The sequence below is a fragment of the Ambystoma mexicanum genome, chromosome 1p, assembly GCF_040938575.1.
Source record: "Ambystoma mexicanum isolate Mex_15411 chromosome 1p, UKY_AmexF1_1, whole genome shotgun sequence".
NCBI lineage: Eukaryota > Metazoa > Chordata > Amphibia > Caudata > Ambystomatidae > Ambystoma > Ambystoma mexicanum.
Genome location: NC_090921.1, coordinates 1,229,631,372 through 1,229,652,527, shown reverse-complemented (window position 1 = coordinate 1,229,652,527; position 21,156 = coordinate 1,229,631,372). Strand labels below are relative to the sequence as shown.

The window sequence follows — 21,156 nt, the reverse complement described above, 5'->3', positions numbered from 1 at the left end:
GTCCCTTCCTCTTATTGGTGGAGAAGATTCAAACCAAGACCCATCTGCAGCACCTGCAGCTCTCTTCAACTCCGGCATTCATCGTGATGGGGAACAACACGCCCTTCCCGGTGATCCATTGCATAAGCTTTGGGATTCTTCCAGCTGGTTGGGTTGATTATTGGGAAGGTCTTATTACTATTAAGTCATACATACTTCGGGCACAACAATTCAAACCAGGCCATATGTGAAGTTCAGGTAAGCCCTTTTACCCTCAGCTTCTCTAGTTATATTCTGTGTGCCCAGTATAACACTTACCTGCAAGAAGTGCTTCAGTTCATTTTGACTTTTGCTAAATTAACATTGGCTTGGCTGTCCTGGCTCCCTAATGACCCATCTCTTCTACTTCTGCGTTTTGCCTTCTTTCCAGGAAAGGGTTAACTGACTTTGCATTGGGGGTTGTATTGAAAGTACTTACCTGCTTAAGAATAACTGCGTGAATACTTTTCTTATTCTGAATTCTCTTCTCTTTAACACTACTCTCAAGAACATACTAAATGCAACAGTGATAGATTAATGTCAACAGCACCCTGGCTATTGAAGTCACCGGAGGGTGTAGGTAGTGCTTGTATGTCATCCCAAATGGGTATTTACTAATTTAGATAACTAAGGGTGTGTATTTTTGAAGTTTACATGTGTGTTGCTTTATATTGCTCCCTTCTGAAGAAGGCTTATTCTAACTGGCTGATAAATTAATAATTGTTCAATCAAGAAACCTTGTGTTTAAGAGTTCATTTGGCTACTGGTCAATGTGAATCTCTAACTCCCCTACAGCTCACACTGACCCCTCTTGAGATGAGCCTGGCTGCTCAACACGCTACCAACCTGTCTAGTACAGACTTATACCAAAGCTTGGGTTCCTATTGCCAGGTGGTCAGGGTTGTTGTATGGCAACCAAAGGGTACTGCATACAATCTTGCCTAACGCCCTCCTTCCCAAGTTTGACTTTTTACAAGAATCTTCAGAACATATCTTGCATATGCTGAAGGGAAACGCTGAAGTGGAAAACATTTCCAAAGGAGCAAGCCCACTTTCCAATCCTGGATGGGATACCTCAACAGCTACATTTCCGTCTACTCGACTCACATGTCAAGAGGCTAGTACCTAAAAAAGGACTGTTGATTACTGGAGCAACATTTAAAAAGGGAATTACCAAAAGTGGTAAATAAGAAGATCCAGCATTAAATCAGTCACTGGAGGAACCTTGTAATCCACCAAGTGGAAAGAATCTTCCACATAAGAACTGTATAAGGCCATGTTTAAGGGTATTCCGATGCAGTCTTCCGTAACTGATCATGCCTGTATTATAGTTTGGGGACGACACGTTACTTACCAACTGGTAACTTTCTTTCGACTAGATGTTCTTCCAATGTATTCCACATCTTTGACATGTAATGTCCACAGCTATGCTGCTTCAGAAATTTTTCGGCAGAGGGCGTCCTGTGTCGATGGCGTCAGGTCGATGTCCCTCCAAGGCCTCCGTCCGTCGAGGGTGACGTCATCAGATGTTATAAATAGGACGCACAGCGCCCGTAGCCTCAATTCATGTTTTTTTCCCCTCCACAACATGCGACATGCTCGTATACAATGCCTGCTTGACTGCACATAGCCCAGTGGGAATGCAAGCTGCAATAGCATAGGAAATTGGAAATTCTTCAGAGGGGAAGACAGGGAGGGCGATGAGGAATGCGTTGAGGATCATCCAGTCGAAAGAACGTTACCAGTTGATAAGTAACTTGTTCTTCGAATGGATTGTGTCCTCCAACTTATTCCACATCTTTGACAGACTCCCAAAGCAGTATCAGTGATTGGAGGAGGGAGAAGAATTTAGCAATACCCAATCAGATGGCAGAATAAAGCACTGCTTTACCAAAGGTCTCATCCCGACCATGGAAAGTATCCAGGGAGTAATGTTTGACAAAGGTATGGCTGGAAGACCAAGTTGCAGCATCACAAATATTCTTAACAGGAACTCACCGTTGCAAGGCTCTGGATGTAACCATGCCCCTGGTGGAGTGAGCTAGCAAACCCTCAGGATGGTCTTTGCCAGCCAATTTAACATTCAGTAATGGTGAGGATAATCCACCTGGACATGGTCTGTTTGGAAACAGCCTGGCCCAATCAGTGTCCAGTGTACCCCACAAACAGTTGGTCGTCCACGCTGACCCTGGACGTCCTGAAAATATAAAAGCTCAAAGCTCTCCTAGGGTCCAACCTATGGAATCTCTCCTCTTCCTTACCAGGATGAGGAGAATAGAAAGTACCACTTTTCTGGCTCAAATGAAACTCAAGACATTACATTAGGTAGGAAGACGGACGTACCCTCAGTACAACCCTATCCTTCGGGAACACAGTAAAGGGTTGCTTAGATGAAAGTGCCTGCAATTCACTCACTCTGCAAGCAGATGTAACTGCATCCAAGAAAACCGCCTTGAAGGTCAACAGTCTCAAAGGACAAGAATGCAAAGGCTCAAACGGAGCACCCATCAGGCAATTCAAAACTAAATTCAATGCGAAACCAGCACTTAAAAGCGGATGGCGGGAACACATTTGTGAGCCCTTTTAGAAATTGGGAAATTGAAGCAATCTAAAAATAAGACATTCTTCAGACGAGCGCTGGAAAATAGACAGCGCAGCCAAGTAACGTTTAATGGTACCCAATTGAAGACCCTTGTGGGCCAAAGAAAGCAATAAAGAACCATTGGAATGGAACACTGAAAAGGATGGACATTGTGTCCTCTGCACCAGTCGCAAAACTTACGTCAAAAGGTACAGGGATTTAGTTGCTGGACGTCTGGCCGAAAGCAACACCTCCAACACGTCTTCTAGGAGGTCCCAATCCTTATATCTCAATCTTTCAGAAACCAAACGTGAAGGTTGAGATTCCTGACCCCTGGATGGAGAACCCGACCCCCCCTCGTGAGAGAGAAGATGTCAAGGACGACAGATGGACATTTCTAGAAGGTTCGGGGACCACGCTCTCCAGGCCCAATCTGGAGCAATTAGGATCATGCGAGTGCTGAACCTTCGGACCTCCTTAGAACCTGAGGAATAACAGCGACTGGAGGAAACTTGTACAGAAGCGGTAATGACCAATCCACGACAAACATGTCCCCGAAAGCTCCTCTCGGAGGAAATTGCCTGGAGCAAAATCTCTTGCACTTCCGGTTGGCACCGGTCGCGAACAGATCCACTTAAGGGGTTCCCCAAAGGGCAAAGATCTTCTGAAGGACTTCCTGAGCTAACTCCCACTCGTGGGAGACTGTGCTCTGCCTGCTCAGGGCATCCGCCGCCGCATTCTCCTCTCCAGTCAGATGAGCTGCAGAGAGTGAGATTCCTTGCTGTATTGCCCAGAACCAGAACTGCATCGCCCCTCTGCACAACAGCAACAGGAGTGACCCTCCCCTCCCCTTTTTTTGTTAAGGTAATGCATGGCCACTGTGTTGTCCGTCACGATCAGGACACTCTTCCCGCGTACAGACAGCAGAAAAGCCTTCCGGGCTAGCCTGATAGCCCTCGGCTCCAAAAGATTTATGTGGAGTTTGGACTCCGACTGAGACCAACGACCGCTGGTGGACAGCTCGTTGGCGTGAGCTCCCCATCCTGTGAGGGAAGCATCTGCCACTACCGTCACTTCCGGACACAAATGCTCCCCTCATCAGATTCCCTTTGCTGGCCCACCACAGAAGATCCTGTGAGACCGTGATCAGAATCTGAAGAGGAAATGACATTTTGCCCAAGGACTGACCACTGCGTTTTGAGAGCCCATTGAAGGGATCTCATCCTCAGTCTGGCCACTGACACTAGGAAAATGCAGGATGCCATGAGGCCGAGGAACCTTAAGAATTCGAAAGCCAGAAGACACTGGGTATGTTGAAATTTGTTGACCATCTGTACAATGTGATGAGCCCTCAACTTGGGTGGCGAGCACTTCCCCAAAGATGTGTCCAACACAGCCCCGATCTACTGGAGCTGTTGGGAAGGTGTCAAATGCAACTTCTTGAAATTGAGGGAGAAGCCCAGCTCGTGAAGGGAGTGGCAGGTGAGGCTGAGATGATGCAAAGTTTGTTCGGGAGCGCGCGCTCCGATCAACCAGTTGTCCAGGTAGGGGTAGACGTGAACCCTCAACCCTACCCCTCTACTGAGATACGCTGCCACCACCATGAGCTTGGTGAAGACCCTCAGGGCATAGGTCAATCCGAACGGCAGGACCCGAAACTGAAAGTACGAGTTGCCAGCCACAAACCTCAGGTACTTTCTGTGCACTGGATGTATCGGCACATGAAAGTAAGCATCCTGTAGGTCCAGAGACAGCAACCAATCCTTAAGTCGAAGGGCCTGAAGAACTTGAGAAAGAGCAACCATCTTGGACATGTCCTTCCAGAGGAACTTGTTCAAGCACCGTATGTCCAAGATGGGTCTCAGTCCCCAGTCTGCCTTTGGAATAAAAAAATATGGGGAATACCATCCCTTGTTCCTCTCCACCACAGGCAATGGTTCCATAGTGCCTTTCTTCAGCAGGCTCAATATTTCCTGCACAAGGAGTGGGTCTGGAATCTTCAAAGAGTTTTCCCGGTGGATTGTCGTGAGGCCGACGTAGGAAGGGTAGGCAGGAGCAGTGGGATATTGTTTCCAGAACCCACACATCTGAAGTAATGGCTCACCACTCAGATGCTGAGACAGTCTGCCCCCAACCGGAAAACAATGGGACCTGGCCTCAGCCATTTGAGCGGCTGTAGCAGCGCCTGAAGGCAAAGATGCAGATGCCTGAGCGGCTTTGGCACCTCTTTCCCGTCCACCATGGGTAGTTTAATAGTGTCCCATTTGACTGGCCACTCCGCTCGTTCTACCAAAAGAGGAGTAGCAACGAAAGGAACCCACCCTCCACTGCTGTCCCCTAAGACAAAAAGGCAGAGGTTGACGCACAGCTGCGCCCAAGATTTAGCAGCAGCTTTGGAGGTCTGCAACCTCTCAAGGCTTTCGTCAGCCTTGCTGCCATACAAATGAGAGCAATCAAAGGGCATGTTGAGAAGACGGCCCTGCACATCCGGAGCAAAACCAGACTTCTGCAACTACCCAAACATGTGCGTCACGGTGCTCACAGCCATGGATCTGCTAACACTATCAGCCATGTCCAGCCCATACTGAAGGGATTCACGCATGGCATCCTTGCCATCCTGCACAATAGCAAGAAACCCATCCCTTTCTTCCCCTTTGGGAATATGCTCAGCCGCTAGATAGACAATTCCAGTGTGTGAAAATGTTGCCAAGGCACAGGTGGAGTTGGCAGATTTCAGTGCCATACTCCCAGCCAAAAATACCTTACGTGCCCATCCATCCAAGTGTTGTCATCCTTATCAGGAGGGATGAGACTACGCAGCCTGCCTTGAGGTGGCTGTGGCTGCCTGGACCACCAAATTCTCAGGAGTGAGGTCAGTGGGTAGGTAACCAGGGTCGTTACTGGATGGGCAGTATTTCTTAGTCAACAACTTGTTGACCGCCGGAAGAGTCTCCGGGGTCTGCCAAGTAGCAGCCACACTCTTCTGTAATGCCATGTGAAATGGCAACACTGGGTCAGTGGATGGACCCTGATCTAAAATATCAGTCAGGTTATCCTGGGTGAAGTGAACTGGAGGGCTGGACCACCCTAGGTACTCCGTGACTCTCGACATTAACCTCCTACAAGAGGATTCAGCATTAGCACCAGGCTCTGGTCTCCCAAACTCCATCTCAGGAGAAGTGTCGAAACCACTGGCATCATGTAGAGACTGACGCAGATCCTCCAACTGACTGTCCTCAGAAAAGACCATGTCAGAAGCCTCAGGTGTTTCACCAGGAGTATCAAAAGGCTCCAACTCCACATCAGACCTCTCCTCATCCTCATAAATGTCTTGCAGAGAATGAAATAACTCCTTCCTAGGGACAGGAGCGGCCCTGGAGGCAATAACAGGCCTCACAGTCTTAGAGCCTTTCTCGGAGGAGCCACAGCCAAATGGGCCTCCAACAGCAAATTCCGGCCATTTGGTCCCGATGGCGTCGAGGGCGCTGACAGCTTTGGCGTCGACAAGGGCGCCAAAGGCCAGACCGAAGGCAACGCCCCAACAGCCGCACTCGATGGACACGGCGCCGACTGTCGATGCCGTCCATGACACCTTGCTAGATTTCGCTGCTTTCGTTGGGGACAAAGACCGCAACCTAGATCTGGCGCGTCTCTGGCGATCCACCGGAGCCTTGTCCGAATGGGACCTTGACGGTTCCCGATGTTTATCCCGCAGAGTGCCCAGGTCAGAGAGCGCGCGAGCATCGGACCAAGACCGTCCCCCGACTGCTTCTACCAAAGGCACGGACGGAACCGTGCCCTTGGATTGAAAAATCGCCAGCATTTGCTCCCTGAGGTTCTCCCATTCCTCTGGAGTAGAGGATTTAGAGGACAAGGCACTTTCCTTGCAGAGCCATCATCCGACGAGGACGGGGAATGAGGATGGTGACGCCGCTTCCGGGAGTGCCTCCACGAGGAGGAGTGGCGGGAACCACTCCGGGATCGGGAATCCCTGGACTCCCTCTGACGGGGAGAGTCACCCCTCGAGTCATCGGTAGACATACCTGTACACTTTTTGGTTTTAAGGAGTTTGGAAACCTGACATACCTGCAAATGCCTCTTACGCTCCAGCAAGGCGTTGGCAGTCAACGACTGGCACTTCGAGCAGTAGTCTGTATCATGGCTTTCATCCAGACACCACAAGCAGATACGGTGCAAGTCCGTGATGGACATTTTGGACTTACAGTCCCGTCATTTTTAAAGACAGACCGCAGAGTCAGTGGGGTAGAAGACAAAGGCATTCTTTCGAAATAGGTAACACAAGGCGTGCCAAGTTCTCGAAGCAAACACGTTTGCGGAAAAAACTGAATTGGGGCTATGGGCGCCGTGTGTCCTATTTATAACATCCAATGAGGTCACCCTCGACGGAGGACTTCGAGGGATATTGACCCACACCGGACGCCCTCTGCTGAAAAATTTCCAAAGCAGCACAGCTGTGGACATTACATGTCAAAGATGTGTAATACGTTGGAGGACACAATCCATTCAAGGCAACCTTCTCCAGACAGTTCTACGAAATAGAGTTACAAAGAAATACATCAACTCTTAATAGCTATACGTTCCTTGGAATTCAAAATACCTATTCAGTGTGCATTCAGTTGCTGGTCAAAGAACTTTATATCACAAACCAAAAGCCAAGGATTTTCGAACTGTTGACAATGAAATAGCCCCAAAAGCCAAATCTTAGAGGCCAAGGAAAAAAGGGACCAGAAGTCATTATCACAAGCGTTACTGAAGTATAAAGACCAGTAACAATTGCAATAAAACTCAAGCCCTTATTCAAGAGCCTGCGTCCTGCGTTTTGAAGAGAAAGTTGGATCCTAGGGCTAACTCCTATGTTGTGTCACGCTGTGTGGTTGTGGTGAAAGCTTAACTGGAACTCTACTTTTATGCATCATCAAAATGTGCCCCCCTTTCTCCATATGAAAGCTTCTTTTTCATGTATTTCTACCTTATTTTAATGTTTGATTTTAAATTCTCCTTCTTGAAGTTTGATCTGCATTGTTGCAAAAGGACATGGACCGAAAAGGATTAAAAACGTCAATTAAAAGTGTTCTAATCTACACAATGATAATCTGAGTAATTAGTACTGTACCTGACAGCAATGTCGTCATCCTCTCCTCCCCAGCCCCAGTAATTGTTTGGAAATCCATTCATCTTCATGTACTGCTCAGGAGTTAGGGCAGAGACCCCGCCGAAGTAGGACTTGTATGGCAATCTGAAAAGGATCAGTTTCAAATATTAGAATGAACACTGATTAAGATAAGGTTTCTTTAAAACGCAACACTAGGAGCAGACACTGCTAGAATTCAGATGAGTCTAGAGATCATCTTGGCTCACAACTTTAGTACACTCCTGGATTGGGGCTGCTCACAACTTAGATCGTAGCAATCAGCATAGAATATGCAGTTTTGTACCTAGGGGAGACTGACAGTTGAGCAAAGGACTATTTGAGTATTTTCAAAATGCTACTTCACACCTATACATACAGGCTACCAGTTTTTGTGGGCAGCGGGTTAGCTTTGGACCAAGTTCCTTATCGTCCTAAAAAGGTTCTAAAGCAACTGCAGGTCATAAGCTTATGTCTGTTCTCAGAAACCTTAATCACTGAAGGTTCAGACTTAATCGTTCCATTGCAATAAATCACATCTACTAGAGGAATGCCACAAAAACCATTTCGGTAGTAAATATTTGTTCTATTTTTTAGTGTCAGATAAAGACTTTCAGATAAAAAAATAATAATTTACATTGCACTTGGCAAGGAAAAGAGGAAGGAAAAGCTTTCCTTTTTAACCTGGATTAATTTTGCTCCAATTATTTTGGTCTTCATGATGGTTCTGGCCCTCACAGCTCATATTAAGCAGTTTCATCTTCTGTTGTTCAAGGTCTGTGGCTCTACTTTCCATGCATAAAAATCCAAACTATTTCTCCACATACATCTTTTAAGCATCTTAATTTATAGGCCGTTCTTTCAAGAGGAGCAAGTTTTGACATGTCACTTTGCTGTATCTTCAACAGTGGTTTATCCTTACAGAATGTTTGCCTCCAGTGATACAGCTCTTCTCATCCAAACTAATTCACTGTTCTTCATGTATCGCAGTTGCTTAAGTACATTGAAGTTCCTATCCTTAATTGTGCTGCTGGATTTTCTATTTTAACCATGCACTACTGTGTATACTGTAGATTGGCTATATAGTTTCAGTTGGAAATTAATGCATTTCTGAGGAGCAAACAAAGAAGTTCAGTCACACTCATTTTCACCAGTTAGGTGTTGGCAGGTTTCAATACAATTTTAGGTACTAATGTGTGTGACAAAATTCAGATCCTGTAGGACTGAACAAAAATGAAAGGCATTCCAAAAATGTGTATCACATTTACAACTCCATGTTCTGCTGGCGATATCAGAGGCAGTGGAGTGACATGCTTCCACAGTCCTTGTATATGTTCCTGCAGTGCTGCAGGAAGTGAAGGAGAAATCTGATCACTGAGTTCACATAGCAGGACACCTCTTCAAACAAGAGCACACTACACACCATTCCAACCCAAGTAAGGATAGTTGCCTTTTTTTTTTAAATAACTATATTTGTGCATTTTGTCATTAGGAAAAGGGAATACAGCGAAGACAAACAATCAAATTAAAATAACCTAACCAGTTGCAGTGAACAGTTCATGTAGATAATGATTCATATCCAATCATGCCTCATCATCAGTAGCTTGATGCAACCTATTACACAGGCTTATGAACAATTGCTCCAAGCCAAGCACAGATAGTTACCCTTATCTAGCATTGGAAAGCGCAGATCCGTTCCTTGAAGGTGTTCAACTTGTCAGTATGCTTTCAACAGTGAAAGGAGGTAAATACAATTAACCCCAAATCGCACATGCACTATGAAGGAAACTGGCTGAAACAATAAAATGGAGGTAACACAAAAACATTAAGAAAAATAAAATAAAAAAGTAATACTTGTTACAAGGTTTGAGAAAAGCGAGGTTAGTATCAAGTAGGTTTGAGAACGATATGGAGAGGTGGTGCAAGGGGTTGGGCGACTGAAAGACAGGCAGGAAGCTGGACCTGAACTAGAGAACGACTCAAAAGGGCAAAATGAAAGTACATTTGTGATCTGTATCAAGAAGGTAAGGTTAGCTTTGTGGTTATGCAGAATTTATATCAAGCCAAATGCTCTTTTGCAAGTAATAAACTTCACAAATGGGATTATGCTCCTCATTGCTTGCTCAGCACAATTGTATTTTTGTGAGTTACTTCATGCAAATAAATGGGTGCAATTAATTTTCAACACAATGAAAATTGTCAGGAAAGGTCATCTTTATGAATGGTTCGAGCACATAAATTGACTGCAAGAGTGATAAAAACAAACAAAAAAAAAAATGAAACCTTGTAGGTTACTATAGTTGCAAATACTGACTTTGCAACGTCACACCAGCAGTAAAAAAAAAACCTGCACACCGCAAGCCTGATCCAGGTTCTGCAAACGTAGCTGTTGTGAATCAGTCGGTCCCTCCTTTCATCCAAGAAACCAATAATTGTGAGACAGTTAAAAAAAAAGACTAACGTCAGGACAAAGACCAAAGCATCAATGAGGACATTCTGAAAAGTATGAAGAACACACTAAAATCCCTTACACCAAGTGACTCATTGAACACTACGCTGGGCAGACTCCTAGGAGATGGTTTTGAATTGGGCTACGGATGGACTTTGGATCTTCATACTCCTACGTCCCCTTTCCTCCATACTTATGGGACATTACTCCGTCCTGTGGGACGGGACCGGAGCGCTTTGTAAAAGCATCCAAAAAAATGTTCAACATTTTTAGTCCTTTCTTTTTCTATGCGGGGCCCGGCACGCGGCCGTAACCCCGCCCATCTCGGCTCTGCCCCGCACATCGCCCATCAGTCCTTTTCTCCGCTCGTTCGGGACTGGACCCACTTGAATCCACAAGATTTTCTTCCTTTTTCCTCCTCTCTGGCTCACGCTAGCGATCGTGCACTAGTCTGTCTAGGTCGTTCAAACTAGACTTTCCAGATTGTTCATCGTGTCACCGGCGCTTTGCGAGGGCAGATCCCCATCCTCTTTGTTTAGAGTGTTTGGGTCCGGACCACCGTTGGGACTCCTGTTTTGCGATTCCCTTTTGGTCCGGGCACTTCAACGTCGGTTGGAGCGGTGGAAGTCTTTCGATGTACTCCTTCGCATTTTCAATCTTTTATCGACGAGAAGAAGAAACACCTGGTAAGTTCTTTACTTTTCAGAGCACCACGGCCGGGAGACACCTTTCCGGGTTCTTCCTGGGCCAGGAGGAGCGTCGACCGCTCTATCATCGGGGCTTGCCCCGCGGTGCCCTCGGGGCCTAATCATTGTACCAGAGTTTTCTCCGAGGGTCTTCTTAAGGGGCCTGTGGATACCGGAGTACGCTCCGAGGCCCCTCCTGTGGGGTCTGCTTGTAGACCCAGTTCTAGTTAGTCGTGGGGTACCGGAGCTCGCTCTGAGGCCTCTTTATCGGCTTCCCTCAAAAGTACCGGGGTACGCCCCGAGGCCTTGGTGTTACCGAACGGATGTTCTGGGCCCACGCTCGTAAGGCTGTTACCAGGCCTAGGTCCGAGGTCCCTCGCACAGGCTAAAGAAACCAGCACTTCTGAGAGGCCCGGCACGGCCTTATCGGTGAAAGTTGTTTCTCACCGTTCCCGCTCTGGAGGCGACGGCAGAACTGTTGAGGGGGCAAGGAGCGAGTTCCTCCTTTACCGGCAGTGCCGAGGTCCTTCCTGTGAAGACTAGTTTGGCTATTGGTATGTCGCAGAAACATTCCAGGCCTCATTGTACCGTCTCAGCCGAGGTTCCTTATGTAAAGGCTAAAATTAAGACCCCTGATCCATCGATGGGGACCCCTGCCTCACTTCCTCACGTGCCACAGTTCCCCTCAGATGATGGAAAAATGGCGGCCGTTCCCGCCACACCACGGTGGCCATTTTGGGTGTTACCCCTACAACTACACCATCGGCCTCAGGTGTAGGAGTTGGTTCTGTGGGTGAAATGAAAATCTTATGCGCATCCGTTTCGCCCGGTTTACGACTGGACCACCCAGATGCCCCTTCTGCACAGTGTCTCGTTGCCTGTGGGTTCGGCACCCTTGATTTTTGTGGATACATCGGGGGATGGGCCTGTGTGGCAACCCTCCCCTTTGCGTTCCTGGAATTATCCTCCTCATGAGAGGCCTCCTCCGGTAGCTCTGAAACCGTCTCCAGAGGATGCCTTTTTTGGCAAATTTCAGACACCCATGCGTACCGACTCCATGAGAGAGTATTTTAAGGGTCTGTTTAGGGAGATCTGCCCGCCTGTGCCTCCACCCGCTCCTCCGGGGGCTCCGCCGCCCTTGCCTGCGGTGCCTCCCCCGACCCTTCCGCCCTTGCCTCCATTGTCCCCTGTGGACAAGGCAGTGCCGGACACGGTTCAGCAGGATCCTGACCCGTCAGATGATGCGCAGGGCGATAAGGACAGCGAAGACCAGCCCCGCTCTATTAGAGCTTGTCATGACCGGGTACTGAACATGATGTGCCTATTGGATGTTCCGGTGCCCGAGGCACCCGCTCTGCAGGAGGGTATGCTTTCGGGGGCGTTCACCCTGTCTCCTTCGGAGCATACCGGCCTGTTCTTGCAGAATGACGTTTTGGCCGAGGACTTTTTGTCAATAAGAACATTAACGCGCGATAAAGGCTGCATTCTTCAGAAGAGGTGGCCCTGTCGTCTTGTCCGTTCCCCTCCTCCACAGTGGTGGCTGCGGCCACTTTGCAGTCCAGGCCAGCAGCATCCTCTTCTACGACGGCTACTCAGGTTCTGGGGAAGGAGGACAAGTTCCTCGACTCCCTTCGGAGGAAGATTTTCGCTAACTCAGCCTTGCAGCTCCAGCAGGCTAATGCAGAACTGGTGTTAGCGAGGTGAATATGAAGATGTGGAAATGTCTGTCGAGTTCGAGGAGCTCATTTCAGTCGAGAAGCTGGAAGATTTTATGGCGGGATTGCCGTTTGACGGTAAGGAGCTTTTCCATTCCACAACGGATGTGGAGCTCACCAAAACGAAGGCTAGCACCCAGACAGCTAAGTCCTTATCCATCCTGGTTAAAACTCCTTTTAGGACCCAGAGACCATTGTCGCCAAGCCGGCCTTCCTCTGGTTTCAGGGGGTTTCTAGACCGGAAATCCCACAGAGTGGATACTCCTTCGGGTAATAACTGCCAGAGGCAGCAACGGACTCGGTTTATCTCCTGCTCCTCAGCCTCCTCTTCAGGTTCAGGTGGTAACACCACTGAAAAGCCTGTCAAATGAGGGTTCTCTGCGCTCGCACAAGGCCCTTTTGGGAGGACCCATTGCGTCTCATTGGGAGGCGTGGCAAACCATCACCGAGGACAGATGGGTCTCGTCAGTCGCTCGGGCGGGCTTCCGCTTACCCCCTACCCTACTCTTCAACCCTCCTTTCAGCAGTCGGGATCGCCCTCCCTAAAAGCCGAGGTGCAGAAACTGCTGGACCTCAGCTGTGGAACCCGTTCCCCTTGGGGAGCGAGGAGAGGGCTTCTACTCCCGGCTGTTTACTGTGCCCAAACCCAACCAGGCTAGCCTGCGCACCATCCTAGACCTTTCCCAGTTCAATCTCTTCCTACCCCAAGAGAAATTCAAGATGATCACGCCCAGCCAGATACGGTCGTCCTTGAAGATGGGCGATTGGCTCAGCATGTTGTACCTTCAGGATGCGTACATGCATATTCTCATTTGCAATCCACACAGGATATACCCGCGCTTCGCTATGGGAGAGGAGCACTTCCAGGTTCGGGCGCTTCCTTTTGGCATCAGCTGGGCGCCGCGTGTCTTCACGAAGATAATGTCGGTGATCACGGCCTCTCTTCTTCTGCAGGCTATCCATGTGTATCCGTATTTGGACGACTGGTTTTTCTGCAGCCCTTGCCTGTTGAAAGCCGCCTGCAATCTTCAATCTCTCCTCCAGCTCCTGTTCCACCTTGGGATGTCAGTGAACTGGCAGAAATCTTCCATGACGGTCTCTCAGGACTTGATTTTCCTGGGTTTTCGCTGGAACACGATCGACTGCAGAGTGTACCTGACCGGCGACAGAATGACAGATTTTGGCCACGTGTCAGATGCTTGTACAGTCGGAGAGCATGTTGGCCTTGTGGTTCCAGAGGCTGAGCCTCATGGCCTTGTGCGTTTTGGCACTTCCTCTTGCTCGTTTCAAGATGAGGCAGACTCAGATGGCTCTTCTGAGTTCTTGGCTTCAGGCTGTGGATCCGGACTCCAAGTTGATAACGATTCCGGCTTCCATGAGAGCGGACCTGGGCTGGTGGTCGTCTCTCAGCAACCTGTCGGTGGGGGGTGGGTTTTCAGGATCCAGCCCCGACAGTAACGGTCACGACGGACTCCTCCCTTCTGGGGGGGGATGCGACATTGAATCTTCTTCAGGTCACGGATCTTTGATAGCCTCAGGACAAGCTCCTCCACATAAATCATTGGGAGCTTCTGGCGATCTTTCTAGCGCTCAAGGTGTTCAGACCGATCATTGCCAACAAGGTGGTCTGTATTCGCACGGACAATGTGGTGTCGATGTATTATATCAACAAGCAAGGGGGCACCAAGTCTCCCCCTCTCGTGGACCTGTCCATCCAGATTTGGGAATGGGCGGTTCGTCATGGGGTCTGGCTACTTGCAGTACACATCCCGGGCCAGCTGAATGTCACGGCGGAAGCCCTCAGTCGGCGGACGATGGTCAGCTACGAGTGGGAGCTGAAGGCCGAGGTCCTCATGATCTTCCTGCGCTGGGGCACACCGGAAGTGGATCGCTTCGCTACGGCAACAAACAGGAAGCTTCCTCCTCTGTATGCCTCCAGAAACGGACTGGGAGCCTCCTCTCTGGGGAATGCTCTCGAGATTCCATGGCACAACATGAGGGCTTATGCCTTCCCGCCTCTGGTTCTTCGGATGATTTGCAAATTGAAGAACTCAGTGAACTGTTCTCTTTTACTCATAGCCCCGTGGTGGCCGGCCAAGTTTTGGTTCTCAGAACTTCAACACCTGTCGGTGAATCCGCCGATCAGGTTACCCGTGACCCCTTGATCTTCTTCACCAAGGGGTACAACAACTCTGGCACCCCTCCCCACAACCCCTCATCTTGGCGGCATGGTGCCTGAGTTCAGGTCTTTAGAACATCTTGGCCTGTCTGTGGATAACATGCGCATTATTCAGGCAGCCAGAAAACCCTCGACTAGGTCCCAGTACAGAAGCAAATGGCTCAGGTTCTGTCATTGGTGTTTAAACAAGCAGCTGGATCCAAGGGGGGGGCTATAATTGACACGGTACTGTCCTTTGTATCCCACTTAGCAGAGTCGGGTGTTCACGTTCTGTCATGTAGAACTTATCTTTCGGCGGTTTACGCTTATCTACAAACCAATGCTCTTACTCTGTTTAATCCAGTCGTTAAGAGACATTTTGCAGGCTTGACGCGCCTTTATCCTCCGATTCATAACCCGCACCCGTCGTGGGATCTAAATGTGGTCCTGACGGCGTTGTGCCATAAACCTTTCGAACCAATGGCTACGGTGGACCTCAAGCACCTGTCGTGGAAGGTGTCCTTTTCGGTTGCCGTTACTTCAGCAAGACGCACGAGTCAGCTCCAGGCTTTGTCGGTGGAGCATCCCTTCTTGGTTTTTCACAAGGATAGGGTGGTCCTACGGACAAACCCTGCTTTCCTGCCGAAGGTGGTCTCCGATTTCCATCTGAACCAGTCAATCTCCCTGCCGGTCTTTTTTCTGAACCCCGCTTCAGGAGGTGGAAAGGGTTCTGCATTGCCTGGACGTTAGCAGGGCTCTTAAGTTCCATCTGGACAGAACATCCGAATTTAGGAGCTCTTCTCAACTGTTTGTGACCTTTGGTAATCCACAAGGTAAGCAGGCCTCTAAGGCGACCATCTCCAGATGGATCGCTGCCTGCATTACGGAGTCTTACACCGTCCAAGGGCTGAAGCCTCCTAAAGGTATTCATGCACACCTGGTGCGGGGCAAGGCAGCCGCTGTTGCCTTTCAAAAATATGTTGTCACCTGTGAGACCATCGCAAAGACAGCTACTTGGGCCTCCCCATCGGCTTTTTGTAAGCATTATTATCTAGATCTGAGCTCAAGATCCGATGCTCAGTTTGTTCAGGCTGTGCTGAAGAACCTGTTTCAGTAAGGGGTTTACATCCACTCATAGATCATGTATGGAGTGCTTGGGAATCTCCCATAAGTATGGAGGAAAGGGGACGGGACGTAGGGGTATAACCAGGTTACTCACTGTAGTGACCACCTTACTCCTAGACCATAGTCCCTTTCCTCCATACGCCCGCCCGCCGTCCCCTCGAATAAGGTTCCTCTGTTATTGCTAAAAGGTCTCTGACCTGGCGATAGAAAAGGACTGATGGGCGATGCAGAGCCAAGACGGTCGGGGTTACGGCCGTGTGCCGGGCCCCGCGTAGAAAGAGAGGAAGGACTAAACATTGACATTTTTTTGGATGCTTTTACAAAGCGCTCCAGTCCCGTCACACAGGACGGAGGAATGTCCCATAAGTATGGAGGAAAGGGGACTATGGACTAGGATTAAGGTGATCACTACGGTGAGTAACCTGGTTAGTCCTATAAACTAGGACTTTTACAACCACAGTAAGCCCTCTCTCATTTACTTTCTCATCCTAGAACAGGTACCCGCTTGTCTATTCCCCACTACTCAACAGATTTAGTAAAATATGCCAAACTTAGCCAGATGGTCCCTCCATAGCACACTGTAGAACTGCTAAAACCCCTCCCGGCACCAAAGGCACTGAAACATGGTAGATCTTTATCCTCTGTAGGTGCTTCCCTTTGGGACAGCCTCCCTGCCTCTCTCTTTCTTGAGCTGGACCTCAAGTTCTGGAAACGCAATACCTTCCTCCATTTCTCCTTCTCCCCTGCTAACCTCCTTTCTCTTCTCTCCTGCTTCCCTCCTCCTTTATCCTCCCCAACTCTGCTCAGTTTCACAGACTGGTTGCATGGTGCACCTCCATAGCCTCAGGTCCCAGGCTCCCCTGCCAGTCTTACACTTGCCTCTGCGCGGCACTACTGCACTCAAATACGTTCCATGAGCGGGGCCACCTCTTTGCACTTAACCCAGGCTCTTGATGGACTTGGCGCACGTGTTCCCTCCCTCCCCCTCACTTCCTGTCTGAGCACTTGCACGACTTTGAATGCACTAGGCCTACCAAGATAGTTTGTCCTGTCCTCCCTTTGTCTCCCGTCCTTCACTTGGTTGCGCCTGAAACACTTGTGCATAGGCGCATTAGAGATGACCAATCATCAATCAATCTGATTGTCACCAGGCCTAGTACGGTTTATTGTTCTGGATGTCTTTCACCCCCCTCTTCCATCTCCCCACCTCCTTCTCCACACTCTTTGTCATGCACTTGTACTATCTGACAAGTCGTTTGGCTTAGTACGGCAGTTTGATTGTATGCTCTTTCCTCCCCCATCCCCCTCACTCCTTCCCTCCCGTCATGCACTTGCACTAGTAGAAACGCCTCAGGCCTAGTATGCTAGTTATTTTCATTAGATCATTCGGAAACTTCAAGGTTGTACTACTGTATTCCCTTGTTCCCTTCCCACCTTGAAGCGCTTTGAATCACTTTACTTGTGTGTTAAGTGCTTCACAAATAAACAATTACAAATTGCGTTTGGCTTACTAAGGTCATCAGAATACAAGCCAAACTGCCTTCTGACACTCCAACTTAAATAACATAGAAACTACAGTGTGCAGTATTTATTTAGGAACTTGTACTGTGTGCTTGTAAGAATTTAGGAGGCAAGTTAATTGGTGTCAGGCTAGTAGCTTGAAATTTTGACAGTCACCATTCACGTGGTCCGTTTCATAGTTCAATAGGCTTAGGAACATTAACTCCAGGTTCCAGGAATGGTTTCTCTCGCTCTCTCCCAAAAGGTTCACTCTTCACTGTTTGCAGTTCAAAACCTCGACTCAAGATTTTATGATATGATAGGTTATTTATAGTGTGCTTAATACCCAGCGGTTTCTAAGCGCGGACCAGGGGAATCTAACCTGTGTTTCTCCGTGTCATCTTGCTTCCAAGGCGCACATGTTGCCGCTGAGCTATCCTCCCGAGACAGGTTTTGGAAGGCAGCAATCTTAATATTCATTATTGTTGCACACTTGTGACAATTTATTCACGGTTCCAAAATGAATTGTGCGTTTCACTCGTCCTCACAATCTTCATTCACTACTGTTGTGCATTTGGTAAACTTTGCTTCTGGTTCTTAGATGTAGTGTTGGTTTCTCTCTAACAATATTCAATTGTTATCGGGTTGTATCAGAGTTGCACTTCGTGATGGCAATGCAGGTTGCTCAATGTCTCAGTGTTCATTCAACAACTGACTGGTTCTTGGGGCTATTGGAAACCTTCCCCAATGCTTCCAGAATGCAGTGCAGGTTTTTCCTTTTCCTACATTATTCAAGAGCTACTGTGTTGTACTTGGGATTCTTCAAGGCAGGGTACATAATGCAGGGCAGATTTCTCTTGCTCAATGTTAACTTACTATGGTTTATGTGCTTTGGAAGGGGGGGGGGGTGCAGCCCCTCTCTTAATATGACATGCATTACTTACCGTAATAGTATTTCTGATGATTGTATCCGCTTAGATTCACATGCTGTGCATATGGCCCGACATCCAGTGGTAACCGCAGAGTATTGTATAGGCGTATCTGTAACACTATCCCTATCGTGATGTGTGTAGTACCCAAAATCCCTCACCCGCCGAGGTCCCTCCGATTGTATTTTTTCTGCCATGAGGGAGCCCAAGGCTATAGTGAGCGAGTACATAAAGAGAGAGTAGTAAGACGTCTATGTTCCTCCCAACCCGGGCAGGGCTGTAGGGAGGGGGCATGTGAATCTAAGCAGATACAATCATCAAAAATGCTATTACGGTAAGTAATGCATGTCTTCTGATGCTTGTTAATCTGCTTAGAATCACATGCTGTGCATAGACTAGCGAGCAGTACCCGGAGTTGGAGGTGGGTTGTGAGAAGGAACAGTAGAGAAAAGATGTCTTACTACTGCTTATCCCACCTGAGAATCAGACCTAGAATGAGTGTCCAGGCAATAGTGTTTTGTAAAGGTGTGTACAGAACTCCAGGTTGCCGCTTTGCAAATGGACTCAAGAGGAACATTTGCAATGAATGCTATTGATGCCCCAGTGCCTCGAGTAGAGTGTGCTCTAGGCTTGAAGGGCAGTTCTCTCTTCGCAAGAGTGTAACATAGTGTGATGCATTTGACAATCCACCTTAAAATCGCCGATTTAGTGACAGGATACCCTTCTCTACCAGCTGCCACTGAAACGAAGAATTGTTTAGTCTTCCTTAGTGGTTTAGTTTTTTCCAGATAAAACAGGACTGCCCTGCGCATGTCTAGTGTGTGAAGGCTTCTTTCGGACATGTTAGTGGGGTTCTGGAAGAAAGTGGGTAGTTTGATTGACTGGTTCACATGGAACTTTGAAATGAATTTAGGTGCAAACCTGGGATGTGTGCGCAGAACTACCTTATCTTGGTGGACTGTAACAAAGGGGTCTAAAACAGACAGGGCCTGCAGTTCGCTAACTCTTCTGATAGAAGTGATAACCAATAGGAAGGCCGTTTTATAAATCAGATCTTTCAGACTTGCTTTATGCATAGGCTCGAAGGGAGCTCCCATGAGCCTGGTCAAAACCACATTCAGGTCCCACCCAGGGTGAGAGATGGGAGGATAAATCCTCTTGACCCCTTCCATAAAGGCTTTAATTACTGGCATTTTCCACCACAATACTTTTTGTTGTGATGTGGTGTAGGCTGACAGAGCAGCCAGATGAACCTTTAGGGAATTGAAGACTAACCCAGAGTCCAGCAGGTGGGTTAGATACAACACAATGTGTGAGAGTGAGCAATCAGTGGGATTGACTCACAGGGAATTGCACCAGATGACATAACGTTTCCATTTGCTGGCATAGCAATAACGTGTGTTAGGCTTTCTCGCTTCCCTGAGTATGTCCATGCATCTCTGAGGGAGTTGCAGGTGTCCAAACTATGATCTCAGGAGCCAAGCTGCTAAGTTCAGAGTTTGAGGGCATGGGTGTAAGGTCTCCCCCCTGTCCCGAGACAACATGTTGTACGGGCCGGGCAGCTTGACTGGTGGGGAAGAGGGACATTTACATCAGATGAGCGAACCAGGGTTGGCGGGCCTACATGGGGGCCACCAGTATCATGGTGACTGGTTCCTGGTGCATCTTGTGCACTATCTTGTTCAGAAGGGGAGTCGGGAGGTTCTGGGGGGTACAGCGTAGACAAATTTCCCCGACCAAGTAATCCAGAGACCGTTCCCCTTGGATCGGTTCTGGGGGTACCTGGAGGCGTAGTCTGGGCATTGGGCGTTCTGAGTAGCGAACAGGTCGATCTCTGGGAAATCCCATTCTGCGAAGACGTTGGACACAATGTCTTCGTGCAGTCGCCATTCATATTCTTCTGGCAGAGGAAAATCTCTGCTGAGTACGTCTGCCAGAAGATTGAGTTCCCCTGGAACATGTTGGGACAACAAAAACATCTTGTGTTTGAGAGCCCACATACAAATATTTTGGGACAGCTTGGATAGTCCTGGAGAGTGAGTGCCCCCCACCCCCTGTTTGTTCAGGTAATACATTGCTGTAGTGCTGTCTGTTAGGATCAGTACCGTCTTCCCCTGCAGGTGCACCTGAAAGGCTTTCAATGCTTTGAACACTGCTAGTAGTTCCAGTAAGTTTATATGGTTGGACACTACTTGAGGGGACCACACTGCGTGCGCTGTCTGCTGAAGCAGGTGAGCCCCCACCCCGTGAGAGAGGAGTCTGTCGTGAGAGTGGCTTCCACTGCAGGGGTGGTGAAGGTTTTCCCCTTCAAGAGGTTTTCTCTTGACCACCACTGCAGAGAGGGCTGGCGAGACAACTAACGGATCTTCCCATTGTCAGCTGGCCTGACACCACTGGCTGTTGAGCCACTCTTGCATGGGACGCAGCCACGCGTGGGGAACCAGGTATATACATGACACCATCATCCCTAGCAAACGTATTACTTTGCATACCGTCACCTCCCGACTGGCTACATATTGAATAATCTGAGAGACCATGTTCTGAACCCTCTCGCTGGAGGGGAAGACAAGGCCGTCTTCTGTCTGAATTGGCTCTTCCAGAAATTCTTTTACTTGGCTGGGGACTAAGCTGGATTTCTTCTCGTTGATTGAAAAACCCAGGCTGAAGAGATCATCTACCGTTTCTTGGGTTTACCAGAGTTGAACGAGTCCCCCATAATGAGCCAGTCATCGAGGTAAGGGTAAACTTGGACTGATAGTCTGCGCAGGTGCTGCTGCTGCCACTGCCAGGACTTCCGTAAACCCCCTTGGCGCCGAGGCGATGCCGGGGGGCGGGGAGGGGAGTAC

At 48.5% G+C, this 21,156-nt stretch overlaps 1 protein-coding gene across 1 annotated transcript in view; it reads right to left on the bottom strand.

The window, feature by feature from the left end:
• The window catches only part of LOC138452311 (beta-1,4-galactosyltransferase 3-like), a 332,033-nt gene that overhangs the window by 88,383 nt on the left and 222,494 nt on the right, over positions 1-21,156 (bottom strand). Inside the window, exon 5 of the mRNA XM_069604963.1 lies at positions 7,734-7,856. Within this exon, the coding sequence (XP_069461064.1) occupies positions 7,734-7,856 (123 nt within the window). The remainder of the gene's footprint in view (positions 1-7,733; positions 7,857-21,156) is intronic.